The sequence below is a fragment of the Pundamilia nyererei genome, unplaced genomic scaffold (genome assembly GCF_000239375.1).
Source record: "Pundamilia nyererei isolate P.nyererei 1_Seehausen unplaced genomic scaffold, PunNye1.0 scaffold00071, whole genome shotgun sequence".
NCBI lineage: Eukaryota > Metazoa > Chordata > Actinopteri > Cichliformes > Cichlidae > Pundamilia > Pundamilia nyererei.
Genome location: NW_005187472.1, coordinates 2,210,068 through 2,224,248, shown reverse-complemented (window position 1 = coordinate 2,224,248; position 14,181 = coordinate 2,210,068). Strand labels below are relative to the sequence as shown.

The window sequence follows — 14,181 nt, the reverse complement described above, 5'->3', positions numbered from 1 at the left end:
CCACAGAACTGACCGTTTGGATTTTGCAAGAGAGTACCAAACATTGGACATTGAAAGGTGGAAGAAAGTTTTATTCTTTTTATTCTTTTACTGGGTTTTTTTGGAGGTGTGGTCCTAAATTTCTGATCAGCTTTGAAACAGGCTGTTTAGTTTAAGCGTTGTTTTCAATAAATTGCATGCTCCAAAAAAATGTTTTCTCTCACTCTCATCTCTTCTTGTTGGTTGATCCAACCATGTAAAAGATGATTTTTTTTTGCCATTTTTAAGTGATCTTAAACTTTTGATTGAAGCTGTAGTAAAAAGCAAGTTAAAATGAAACTAATCAGTAGATCAAAACAGCGTAAAACGCAGTCAAAAGACAAACAAGGCATCTGTTTTTTCAAAATTGTATTATATACTGTATTATAATTGATCAAATTGTGTTTTTGGAAACTTTAGAGGTGAGGATTATATTATTTTATATTAGTTGCTGAATCTGGCTTCATTTCTGATCAACCTATGTTTCTCAACTTTTTCAGCAGTTTCCTGAGCCCTTAGTCTGTGCTGATTTACATAGACAAAGACATTTATGTCTTGAAAAAGCCTAAATCTAAATTTCTTTTCTTTTTTATATCTCAGTTTTGGTCTCCACCAGCTAAAGAGCCAATCAGTTTGGCTCTTTAGCTGTTTTTTCTTTTTCTCCAAAAAGCTGCAAGTGTTGTTTCTCTGTTACATTGTTCTGGAAGCAGGGTTGATGAAATTTTAAAAGTGAGTAATTACCTATCTGTGATCAAAATCATAGCAAAAACTCCAAATTTTACATTTTTAATTTGGATAAATATGTTCACCAACATTATAAACAAGACGAAGTACATAATCAAGCATTAACACATCTAACTTATATGTTCAAATATTGTTCCCTAAGCTAGTCTACTAGCAAAGTATTAATAGATGGTTAGTAATTCTGATGAAGCTCAAAATACTTAGATCACCTGCAACATCCACCTTGAATTCTATATGGTCATCTGCGGCCTCACAGCTGTACATCCCAGAGTGTCTGACTTCTGCTGACTGAATGACCAGTGCTCTCAGTTTTTCTTTAGCTTGGATTTCATATTCACTCTCTGGAAGTAGCTGTTCTCCATCTTTGTTCCAATAGACTTGGGCAGTTGGCTCTGAGACTTCACACTGCAGCTTAATTGGGCAGCCTGCTTCAACAAATTTGTTTCTCGCAACCTCTGGAATCGCTGAAAACCTCACAGGAGTAGCTGGGGGGGTATTAAAAGATTTGCAGAGGACTGCTGTTAAGCTGACAGAGCATCATTTAACAAGCAGTGTGAAAATAAGACTTTTTGGGTTTGATTAATTTAGCACAGGATTAGACTTGGTTTTTCACAAGGTGTTTTCAACTGCATGGATAAAAAGAAGTGCCAAGTTTAAGGGTAGCTATGGTAACTATGGCCATGCTAAAATGCCCCAAACTCACACTTGCAAACTCTTTAACTGAAAGGGAATGTAAGAAAATCACCTTCGACGTCCACATGGAATGTCGCAATGTCATCTGCAAATTTACAGCTGTAGAGACCAGAGTCAGAGACTTTAGCAGAAGGAATCATCAATTTTCTGAAGTTGCCATCTCTTTTCATATCAAGCCCAGTTTTGCAGAATAGCTCCAAATCATCTTTAAACCAGGAAACCTGGGCAACAGGGTCTGAGACCTCACACTGGAGGATAAGTGGACAACCAGCTGCAATCAGCTTGTATTTTTCTGACAGTGGGAGTGGCATGATCTGTGATGATCGGCCTAAAAGAGGAGAATAACAAGGGAACTGGGTAAGATGCTTGTGGTAGGCAAAACACAGTCCAGCCAGTCATACCATTTTCCCATGATCATTCAAATCAAAGTATGTTTCAGCCACTCACAACAGAGAATAAGAACCATAAGACGACAACGATAGAAATAAATCACCTTTTACATCCACTTTAAAAGTCACTGTGTCATCTTTTGTTGAACATTCATAGGTACCAGCATGCGCGCTTCCAGCTGATGGGATGAACAGTGTCCTTGTCAGTCCATCTGACTGTACTTCCACATTGTTTTGTGGCAGAACTTTTACCCCGTCTTTATACCAGTCGACATGAGCAGAGGGATCATGAGAGAGTTCGCATCTCAGGGCAATGGGAGCGCCTTCTTCGACGGACTTGTTCCGGTCATTCTCTTGAAGCTCTGAGAACTTCACAGGTAGGGCTGTAGGTTTTTAAAATTGCAAAAGATTGTCTTAATAAAGTGTCTTTAAATATTAAAACTACACTTTATGCAGTTAGAAATGAGTAGGAACTTAAATTCAACCAAAGCAGCAGACAGCTGACACAGGTCTTTAAGAACAAGGTGCTTTTGACAAAACAACATAAACAAGAGCTCAAAGACATCTAGAGTGTCTAGAAGAGCAACGATCAATATGAAACCAACAAAAAGTACAGGTTAGACATAAGAGTGTTTATGGCACAAGAAGTGCATATGGTTAGTGACATTAAAAAGAATAAAGTAGACGCACAGCTTTCTTTATATATCGGATATGCTTAATCAGAAGCTGCATTATGACACCACATTTTTAATGAGATGTTTAGTGTGACGATGTCCTATATTCTTTCATTCTACTCTTATTAAAGTGTTAAAAAAGGGGTCATCATGAATAGGTGTGACGGGGAGTAGTTTTTCTTTAAAGTCACATAAAAAATTACTTACATTTGGCCTCTGCTTTTTAACTTGGCATGAGTAGTGTATTAGGAAGGCCGGAAAATGAACAATTTTCTGTTAGGTCACTACAAAAACGTGACTAAATCACCTGCTGTTAACCTGTTAGTGGCAATGCAAGACAATGAAAGCGCTGCAGAGTTTTTTGAGCATCACCTTTTACATCCACAGTGAACTGGATGTCATCATCCTTTGATTCGCAACGGTATACACCCGTGTGAGCCCGCTCGGCTGATGAGACAACTAGACTCCTCAAATTTCCCTCTGACTGGATGTCTACTCCACTCTGAGGTAGGAGCTTTGTTCCATCCTTGTACCAACTGACTTGTCCAGTGGGGTCTGACAGTTCACATTGTAGAGCAATGGGATAGCCTGCTATGACCGTCATTTTCTGGTCAACCTCAGACATTGCTGAAAATGTCAGAGGTGGAGCTACAGGATTGAATGTAAGATAGAACTGGTCAATAAAACATGTACTGTAATGGACCAAAAGAAGCAAAGCAAAGCCCTAAAACTGAAGCTTTCCAATAAAATCAATAAACTATGTTAAAATTTTTCAAATTTGTATTTGTAAGGAAAGATTCAGCTAGATACATTTAGTAAACCTGGTCTACCAAACGTTTTATTAATATTAACAGTCAGTCTTGTAAGAAAGTTATTGCATTAATTAAAAAAAAACAAAAAACAACCCAACTGAGGTGGTTCTGCAGTGACAGCAAATGTATGATAAAGTATACTTAATTAGCAAAGGTTTATGTTTACAAATGGTTGAAAGTCATTTTTTGTTTTACACATTTGGCCAGTACCTACAGTATGAGTATAGAAGATGATTTAGCCTTAAGAAAATTCCTGCCTTTACAGTAGGAGGCTGGAAAGTTGGAATTCTTCCAATGTTCAGTCACCTTACTTAGTCAAGCAAAGAGTGAGTGTACTAATGAAACCCTGGGTACCTGACAAAGCAATTCAGATTTATTTTGACACAACTGTGAAGACATCTAAGACATTTGGGTCAAAATACCTTTGCCTGCGTCAAGGCTGTGTGCTTCTGTATACTGTCTTGGCAGGGACACGGATTTCATTAATTGGATATTATGACTTAATGATAGGGTTAATATACTGAATCTTTGGGCATGTTTGGTCAGTTCACATGTCAGTGATGTCCCACAGAGAGCCGTAATGCACCCCTATTAAAGCTAACCAAGGGTATTTCTCCACAAAAGAACGCAGACTGTGTGCTACCTGAGTGCTTGGCAAATTAAAGATTTTGCAAAACACTTAACTTCCTCTTGGATAATAGGTCAAAAATCAGATTAAGCCGCACTGTCTTTCTAGGGCAACTTTAGTTAATTGTAGACAGTGCCTAGTTCTTTCATTTTGATTTAAAGATAAAATAGAGCATGGCACAGTGTTTGAAAACTCTCATTCGTTAACTTCAATGGAGTATGCTACAAACTAAGTACTAACTTGGACAGAGCCTTAATGTCCCCTGAGCAGTGTTGTCAAAAATAAGCCTTGGATTAGCACGATTAACACAACCTGCAGAGATGTTAATGTTTTGTTGTGCAACATAGAATGTGCAAGAAATTACCCCACTTGTCAATTTTGAGGAAACCATTTGCGTACAAGTGGCTAAATGTGACTGTAGAAGTTGTCACAGCATATTCAAAATAAAAACATCAGACACAGTAGCTTACTGGTGTTAAGAAGTCATGTGACCATGGTGTAGTTCTTTGAGATTGTACTTACACTTCAGAAATCATACAGTTGGAATTCATTTGCGGAGATTATCCTGCTGAACAAATGTGTCATGAATTTTTATTTTACTCAGAGCTTATTTTCTGTGACAATCCAAAAGCATTTGGAGAAATCCAATTGACTTTTTAATTAAGGGATCCAGGGCCGTACTTCAAGGCTGGCCTACAAAAAATTTCATCCCAGCAGAACTCCCAGAGTGCACCACACAGGTAGCTGTAGTTTCAGTCTCTGTGATTCATGGACTCAGACATCATAGAGTGAAGTCATGAAAGCACATGACAGTGGTTACTAGTTAAATGTAATTTAAATATTTGGATTGTACTTATTGTACTTATACTTATTTTTCTTTTAAATTAACATAATCCAAGAACTCATTTTGTGCAGATTGCAAATGATTACAGTAAAGTGAAGTTTTTCAATCAGTTGAGGTTTTGTATTTAACTATATTAAAGTGTCTTGATTTTTTTTTCCAATCAGAGAAACTAAAATCTGTCTACTTTATGCTAATTATATTTTTCCAGAAAACTAAAAAGAAAGCTTGCATTTTGTGAGTAAAGCAAACTTATTTGTATGCAAATAACCTCCACTAAAATCTAATTGCATAACAGGTGAAAACATCTTTTGTCACCTTTAACATCCACATGAAACTGCACTGCATCATCTGTTGTCTTGCAGCTGTAAATCCCTGCATGAGACAGTGTCGCAGATCGGAAAGTCAGTGTTCTTATAGAACCATCTGCCAGCATGTCCTGCCCAGCTGCTTCAAGAAGTTTTATTCCGTCCTTGTACCAAGTAACTTCACCATTAGGATCTGATATCTCACACTGCAGCATTAGGGGTTCACCACCTTCAACAGACTTGTTCCTTTCAGCCTCACAAAGTCTTGTAATTCTCACAGGCGGAGCTGGGGATGTTTGAGGTAACATCAAGAGAAAATTGCATCACTATTACTGACTACAACAGAAATGAAGCTTTAAAAACAAAAGGAAAGAGCAAATCAAATTCTAACATCAAGATTAGTCATGCCAATAAACCTTGAGAGTTAAAATAAGTCATAATAAAAATATGTCCTTGTTTATTAGTAATATAACAAGATGTGTCTTTGGTTAGACTTGAGATACCTGGGCATTCAAGTTAGGATTTGAAGCTAATGTATTTACTCTTTGCTCTATTTTGAATGTTCCTCCCAGACCACCCAAGCTCAAATTCAACTACTGAAGTACTTTTAGTGTAAATAAAGTCAAGTGAGTAGTTATAGAGATTGCCAAAATGTAAAGGATTGCAAAAAAAAAAGGCAATCTCAATCATTGTGCCCGTTCATTTTTTCTTGGTAATGCTAACCATTTAAATCACCTTCAACAGCCACCTTATATGCAGTGACACTGTCACTCCAGTAACCATCATGTGTCCCTGAGAGGTAGAGCTCTTCTGATTCTACCGTTGCTGTCTGCTTGATATTGCAAGGCTCTGCATAGTTGGTCAAATGTCTTTTCCCAGAGTTAAATGTGATGTCTACTTGTTCTTCCGTAGTCTCCAGGGTGCGATAAAACTCTGCGGGGACTGTTGCTTTCTGACTTGGCAGGGACAGCACTTCCAAATCGTTAGAAACTGCTTGTCCTGTATTATCGGGATGATCCAATTTGACATATGCAGACTGCTGCAAGTCGTATGGCTCTTGTTGGAAAGTTTTTACCTCTTTAAGGTTAGAAAAATCCAATGATTGAAGGGATGCTGTTTTAGGGAAGTCACTGAGCCCCTCTGAAAGATCAGCAGATTTCTGTAAGAGTCTGTTGAACTCCTCTGATTGGTCAGTTGCAGTCCATAAAGAGTTATAGGGCCCCTCTGAATAGACTGTTTCAGTTTGTAAATGGTCACAAGGCTTCTCTGAAAGGACAGGTGGGATCTGCATGGAATTAAAGGCCCCTTCTGATTGGACATCTGCAGTCTGCAATGACTTAAATGGTTCCTCTGATTTGACAGCTACAGTCTGTAAGGATTTAAAGGGCTCCTCTGATTTGTAACTTTCAGAGATTATGGATTCAATCAGATCCTCTGACTGTGGAGTTGCAGTTTTGAAAGACTCAGAGATCCTGTCTGATTTGATTGAAATCTGTAAGGTGTCAGTATTGTGCTCTGGTGTTGTAGCTGAATTCTGTAGAATGCTGCCTAGCTCTGACTGGACAGATGGTGTCTGTCCTAAACTATGTAGCTCCTCTGATTGGAAAGTTAGATTCTTGGAAGTGGATTCCTCTGACTGAACAGTTGCAATTTGCAAAAACTTGCAAAACTCATCTGTCAGAACAGCTGTCTGCAAAGAATTGTCAGGTTCTTCAGATGGGGCTTCCGTATGCTGTACATAGTAAATGAATTCCTCACCTTGTGTATCTTTGAGCTGTGTAGTGTGATGGTGTGTGTCAGACTGAGTTGTTATTGGGTTTACAGAGTCATGGTACAGTGGACATTCGGCTTTTTCCATTTGTTGACCATCATAGAGTTCGTTCAGCTGTTTAGATGCAGCGCAGTCAAACATATATTCATATGCTGACTGAGAAGCTGGTGTATGACTGGAATGGTCTTCACATGTCTCAGTATCTCCAGCCTTGCCACCGGAGATCCCAGAATTGTATTTTGAGGACACCCGGATAACTTCAGCAGGACAAGCCTCCTCTGTGGACTTGCTCTTCTCTTGGTCAGAAGAGAGCCTTGGCGATGTAGCTATAAGCATTGTGATGTACACAGAGAAAGGTTTTCAGTGGTTGATGGTCTCAATACTTCTTCTTATAACAGAATTTTACATCAGTGTGGGTTAGCATGGAGTTATGGGATTATCCATTGCAAAGACAAACAAGAAGATCGACCAGGTTTGGTCTGAAAGTGAGCTCCAATATGTCTTCCTTCAACTGACTCCTAATATTCTCATACCAAAAATCTGTACATTAGCACCATAAAAACCTATGGTACATTAATTTTGTTGTCTTTGACAAGAGTTCGTTGTCATTGCAACGGGGAGACGTTCAGGGCAGCAATGTGAATGAGAGGATCTGGTGATGAATAAGACATAAGATGGACTTTAAGAGTGGTAAGTTGCTTGTTACAAGCAAAGATGACTGTTAAAATGAAGAATGAAGTGACAAACACAACGTATATGTTAGTATGAGAAGCAGCTACACAGCTACTAATCAACCATTTAAGAGGCAAAAACAGCAGGAAATGACCTGTAACCAGTGATGACAATGTGACACAGAGCAATTTTCTAAAGGAAAAAAGATTTACAGATGCCTCAGATGATTGGGCTAACAATAAAATACACCACTATTGTTAGTGGCATTTATGTGCTTGGTTAAAATGGATGATTGATGTTGAAATATCAAATCACCTTTGCCATCCACTGTGTATTGGGTAGATGCATCAGCTATCTCACCAATCTCATCACGATAGTGACACTGCTCTGCTGTTTGGACAAAGCCAAAGAGAAAACAATGAGCTGGGTGATAGCGTTACATATGTAACTTATTTCTTGATTCTTAATTGTGCAGGTACAATGAGGGGAACCACCTTTTATGTCCTCATTTAACTGTACATCATGAGCTGTTTCACAGCCAAACTTCACATCACCAGAGGCATATTGTAACTGGAGGGGAAAGATTTGGCTACTTCTCTGGGATTCACTGTCAGTTTCCCTTTTGGGGTAGATCTGGGTTCCATCTTTGTACCAACAGGCTTTGGCAACGGGATCTGAAATCTCAAATTGCTGAACAATTGAGCAGTGTGGTTCAGCAGAGTTGGCCTTCTCGTCATCAGGGTCAAGTAGATATGTTGGAAGTGGCACTACAAACAATCATTGGGGGGGAAACTGACTTTAAAGAGAAACTGATACATTATATGTTTATATAGAAATGTTACTAGAAGCTGCACAAAGAGTTAGTACAGCTGAAGCAGAAACCACATTTGCAGAAAAGGTATAATCACCTTGATTTTTTACTATTAATTTGGCAACATCATCTGCTGTTGCACAATAGTATGCTCCAGAGTTTGCAGGATGAGTTGGTTCAATAACAAGGGTGTTCTTGATGCTTCCATTTTCAAACTCAGGCTCTCTGTCAGGCTGTGTATCAGGTTCTGTATCCCTCTGCTTTGACACCTGGAAAGCAGGGTCTGAGGATTCACAGGGTGGTTCAGCGGGGGGGTACGTTGCTTCAAGAAACTGTGTCTCCACAACCTCCAGCGAAGGCGACAATGGCAACGTTGGAGCTAAAGATTAATGATTAATATTATGACTATGGACTTAATGGAACATATTCATACTATGAAGAAAAGGGCAATAAGTTTAACTTCCCCAAAACTGGGAAGTAATCTGCCATTTCAAATTCAACAAGAAATGCATTTTCAAGGGTTATGCTTTTTTCATTTAGTCAGTACACATTGATTTTACCATGGACAGTTACAACTTCACACAAAGCACCACTTTAACACAGACACACAGAAACGCATATCATAATGTTAGTCATATCTAGTCTCCAGAAAGCTTTAGAATTAGATCCAAAAGTAAAACAATTTAATTGTAAAAACAAATCACCTTTAGCATCCACAGTGAAGTGGATAGTGTCATCAGAAGTTTCACAGCTGTATAGCCCTGAGTGCAAGAGCTCAGCAGATGGGATAATGAGTTTCCTTGATGTGCCATTACTCTGTATATCCCAACCATTCTGTGGGATGAGCTTTTTACCATCTTTATACCAGCAGGCAGGCACAGTAGAGTCTGCAACCTCACATTCCAGCTCCAAAGGTTTGCCCACTTCGAGTGACTTGGTTCTCTCAACATCAAAGATAGTAGAGTTCGTCACTGGTATAGCTAGCATTGGGAATGCAGGACAGCTAAATAAAATCAAGGCCATGGAAATGGATACCTTACAAAAATGTAACTGCTGAGCAGAAGATGAAAAGGGCTTTGGAGACTTATAATTCACAGAGAGCCGCAGGAGTCGCAAAACCAATGTATATAAATAGTAATCACCTAGTGAGTTAACTGCTCTTTAAAGTTATGTGCACGAAACACTCCTTCAAACCACATAGTAGAAGCAGGGATTATTAGTGGCATCTATGAAGAGGGGGGGTGGGGTTACAAAATGAACGCAAAGATAAGAAGCGTAAAGTCACCTTTGATCTCCACTTGAAACGCCACGGTATCATCCTGTGTGGTGCATCTGTACACACCAGAATGGCTCAGCTCTGCAGACTGAATAACTAATGTCCTTGTGTTGCCCACTGAGTGGATTTCTAATCCAGAGCTTGAAACGAGCTGTATTTCATCCTTGTACCACAGCACATGGGCCTCGGGATCCGACACCACACACTGTAGCACAACGGGGCAGCCTGCTTCAATCGACTTGATCCTCATATCTTCAGGAATAGCTGAGAACTTCATAGGTGGAGCTATAGATATGTTTAGATTTGATGTCAACCTTAAATCAACCTCATGCCACTTCGATTTTTTATCATAATCTATCTACTGACCACTTCTAACATGCTGTAATACACTGAAAAAAGGTAGCGCACACTTAAGCACTTCTAAGATGAAAGGCAACAGACAACATACAAGAATGTCATTAGAGTTAGTTGCTTTGCTGAGTAGGAGCTCGTTAATGTTTCACATCACTTAAAACAAATCACCTTTGATGTCCACATTGAAAGTGATGGTGTCACCCTTTGTCTTGCAGCAGTACAAGCCAGAGTGTGAAACTTCTGCTGAATGGATAATCAGATTCCTCATCAAGCCATCGGATATGATATCTATCCCACTTTGAGAATGGAGTTTTGACCCATCTTTGTACCAGTGCACCTGGGCAGATGGATCTGAAAGCTCACATTGTAAAACAATTGGGCAGCCTGTTTGGATGGTTTTGTTCCTTTCAGCATCTGGGAGTCCTGAAAACCTCACAGGTGGGGCTATGGATATTTAGATATTTTAATGGGTTGGTAAGTGGTAAAAAAATAAATAAATCAGATGATTCAAAGGAAGACAGCATGCATTTTTTACATAAAAAAGATGTTTGGTACAAGTCACAATGAAGAGGGTTAGTCTCTGTAAAACAAAAAACAAAACAAAAAAACGCAATGTAAAAAACTTGTTCTACTCACCCTCTACTTCCACATTGAACCTGATGACATCATCAATGGCATCACAGCAGTAGACTCCTGAATGTGATAACTCTGCTGACTGGATGACAATTCGTCTCATGGTGCCCTCTGATTGGATATGAAGACCTTCCACAGATCTTAATTCCACCCCGTTCTTGTACCAGTGCACCAGAGCTGCAGGGTCTGATACCTCACAGTAGAGCACAATGGGATTCCCAATTTCTACAAATTTATTTCGATCCATCTCTGACAATGGGAAAAACTTGACAAGAGGAGCTGCAAATTTTAGAAAACACAAGGAAAACACTGAGTGTAATAAAAGGTATGTGTTCACAGGGATGGGTTTTTTGGGGTGAGACACTGACAGGTGTGCTTGCTCACATACAGCCCTCTACAATTGCAATTGGACGACTGCCTCTGGCGGGCTGTCCAAGTTCAGGTTTTAAGCAGAAGACTACATGGTGGCTCATTGGTAATTGTTTTCTTGTAATACAAAATCCATCAGAATGCATTTCTGCAGACATTTAAGGAAAGTAATACGCCACCCAGCCTACAAATTCATCTTCATTTTTCTAAATGTTCCAGACATACCTTGAATGTAAAGTGCTGCGGAATCACGGATGCCATAGGCAATGAATGTAATCTCAGCTCCATTATCTGTATCGCGTACTCCTCGAATGCGGAGAGATTGGTGTGCTCGTGAGCGACGCATGGAATACCGCTCATCTTCCTGAAGCTGAGTCCCATTTAAGAACCATGTACCAATAACTGAAGCAGAAAGCTCAATAGAGAAGAGAGCGTCTTGCCCCTCTGGCACCAAGGCATCCTGTAAGGGAGCTTGTATTCTGGCCACAGGAACTGGAAAATAAAATTGTGTTTAATCATATAGCAAAAGTATCCTGTTGTGATTAATTGAGAAATACAGCAAGTGGTATTGATTTAGTGCAGTTGTAGTAAAATAAACATTACCTAAGTGAACAGTTTTAGGGAATTCAACATTATTGCTTTTCCCATATTTGTTGACGCTGCAAATACGAAAGCGGTAATCCGCCTCACATGGAACACTGTCACCAAGGATCTCCACAGAGGTTGCAGAATCAGTGGTCAGACACTGAAGCCATTCTTGCGAACCAGTGCCCACCTCTTGCCGTTCAAGCACATATCCAGAGGGAGGATTCTTTCGTGAGTCCTGAGCAGGAACCCATGAGAGAAGAGCTGCATTAGCACGCTCTGTGTTGATCTGCACAGCCACTGGACAACTAGGTGGACAATGTCTGGCCGCTGAAACCAGAAAAAAGTCATCATGCACCAATGTTGCTTCGAAAATTGATCAAGTTTTGTGACAAATATTGTATCTAAGACACTGTAATTTTCAGAGGGCCCTACATTTCACTCTTAGCTGAGAGGAAGTCTTGGATCTGCCGACAAGGAAAGTCACGAGGCCAGAGTCTTGGGGCATTGTGTTGACGAAAACCAGGATGTGAGTTCGACCAAAGGATTTAATAATGGTCTGATGGGTTTCACGCAGCTCTAAGCCATCTTTGTACCAATGTATATCCATCTCCTCTTTTTCTACTTCAACACAAAAGGCAGCATTTTCACCTTCCAAGACATCCACTTTTCTTGGAAGCTTCCGCAAAATTGTGCCTGCAAAGAAACACCCAAGAGAGTTAATACGACACTCACAGTGCAAGAATTCTTAATAGTTAGTAGCAAACATCCATCCGTTTCCATAACTGCTTATCCAATTTAGGGTTGTTCACAGCTGTCACAGGTTTGTAATTCAGAACAGTTTGTCACTGTATATGTTAAACATGCAAATTTTGCAGCTGATCTCATCAAGAGGACAAAATCGTTTCCCAGTGCCTTCTTTGCAGGTCACAGTTTTTGATCTGGCACCAATAACGTTTGCTGTGTGCCTCAAATTCTACCTCAAAAAATGTTAGCTACTAAAGACCTGTGTCTGCAGGCATCTGTTTTTGTATTGGACTGCTTTTGTAAAGCACCTGGTTTAACTTGGTTACAAAACTAATGTTTAACACCTATGCATTCATTTTTGTGAAGATCTGTCCTTTGTAGTTTAGCCAGGACAGGTTTTTACTTTTTTACATGCTAAAGAGTCTTGATATTGCAAGTCACATAGGTGTTTGTTTTTTTATTTTGAGATCTCCTTTAGAGACTCTGACAAGCTAGTCTGTGTTTCAACTGGAGGTGTCATGTGCACAGCCGAGGAAAAACAATGTTCTCTGAGGGCTTTTCTTTCTTCTTGCTGAGACTAATGAGCACTTTATTTTTTAATTTCACAGGATTTGTACTGAGAGTCAATGTTTTCACTGCAGGAACAACAAACCCTAAGGCAGTCCTACAAACAAATCTGAGATCATGTGTTTTCTGCAAATACTTTAAACCAGAAAAAACTGACAAACACACCACCTTCACCACCTAAAGAAATAGTAATTATATTGCTTAGTCTGCATATGAAATCGTTGCACATTTTTGCATTGTGTTATTTTTGAAATAGAGCTACTTTATATCGGATCCTAATTTACCTTTTACAGCTACCTCTGCAATGCTTCTGCCCCCATCAGGCATCTCGCAGAGGTAAATCCCATCATCATCAACTCCGATGTCACGAATTGTCAGTCGTCGTTTCGTTCCCCACTCCTCCATTCCATATTTGGCCCCTGGTTGCAGTCGTCTATCCTCCAGATACCATGTGATGGGAACTGAGTCCTCTGGAACTTCACACTCGAGAACAGCCAAATCCCGCTCCCACACTTCAAGATCAATGAGAGGCTGCTTGAACCGCACAGGCGGCTCTGGGACCAAAGAAGTAGAAGAGCAACAGTTTGAGCCAATATGATATCTCTCATAGTGCTAAATGTAAAATATTCAAATTTTATTTGATCTATCCAATGATTTTAGTAATTCAATATAAATTCTTGAAGCGAGGTGATCTAGCAAAAGCTCAGACTACATGTGCCCTTGTAGTAAACACTGTAAATTGGAATATATTTGGCAGTAAATTCCAGATAAGCAAACAAGATGAGGAAAATCATGAGACAAGTGGCTTATTTAGCTGAGGAATGGGAAGGTCATTAACACACTGGGGTGTTAGATAGAGAATAAAGTGTTTGTAACTGACACCATCAGACAGTACCAGACAGTTGTAAACAAAAGAATGTGGACTGTATTTAGTGGCGTGTGTGTGCAAAGCTCATCATTACCTTATCTTACTAATGTTTTAACAAGGCCAGTTACACACGCAGCTATACAAACCATCTTCCATTTAAAATTTCTTCTTAGCCGCCACTAACCATTAACTCTATCTCAGTTCTATTTTTTCTCTCCAGCTGATACAGTACAATACTTGAGGTTGGACTTCTTTGGGCCATGTGAGAAATAAGATCCTCTTCCCGAAGATTTCAATCACATGGACACTGAGTCCTGGACCCTGCACAGGCTAAGTAACTTTGCAGACATCCTACCGCTGCGTAACTCTTCCTCAAGCTAATGAACATTGCCTGTTTAGGTATCACTTGGGTCCAGTTTCA

General features: G+C 39.6%; 1 protein-coding gene across 14 annotated transcripts in view; it reads right to left on the bottom strand.

The window, feature by feature from the left end:
- obsl1b (obscurin like cytoskeletal adaptor 1b) overlaps positions 1–14,181 on the bottom strand; it is a 36,074-nt gene that overhangs the window by 16,685 nt on the left and 5,208 nt on the right. For 3 of the 14 annotated variants that reach the window (XM_005736876.2, XM_005736880.2, XM_005736877.2), the window contains 17 exons: positions 13,177–13,446; positions 12,014–12,274; positions 11,597–11,908; positions 11,219–11,485; positions 10,628–10,903; positions 10,160–10,435; positions 9,647–9,922; positions 9,066–9,341; positions 8,459–8,740; positions 8,045–8,317; positions 7,866–7,940; positions 5,831–7,204; positions 5,118–5,393; positions 2,891–3,166; positions 1,949–2,227; positions 1,508–1,783; positions 972–1,247 (listed from right to left, as the gene is read on the bottom strand). In XM_005736876.2, the coding sequence (XP_005736933.1) occupies positions 972–1,247; positions 1,508–1,783; positions 1,949–2,227; positions 2,891–3,166; positions 5,118–5,393; positions 5,831–7,204; positions 7,866–7,940; positions 8,045–8,317; positions 8,459–8,740; positions 9,066–9,341; positions 9,647–9,922; positions 10,160–10,435; positions 10,628–10,903; positions 11,219–11,485; positions 11,597–11,908; positions 12,014–12,274; positions 13,177–13,446 (5,601 nt within the window). The remainder of the gene's footprint in view (positions 1–971; positions 1,248–1,507; positions 1,784–1,948; positions 2,228–2,890; positions 3,167–5,117; positions 5,394–5,830; positions 7,205–7,865; positions 7,941–8,044; positions 8,318–8,458; positions 8,741–9,065; positions 9,342–9,646; positions 9,923–10,159; positions 10,436–10,627; positions 10,904–11,218; positions 11,486–11,596; positions 11,909–12,013; positions 12,275–13,176; positions 13,447–14,181) is intronic. The other 11 variants (XM_005736879.2, XM_005736878.2, XM_005736884.2 and 8 more) reach the window with 11 other exon arrangements.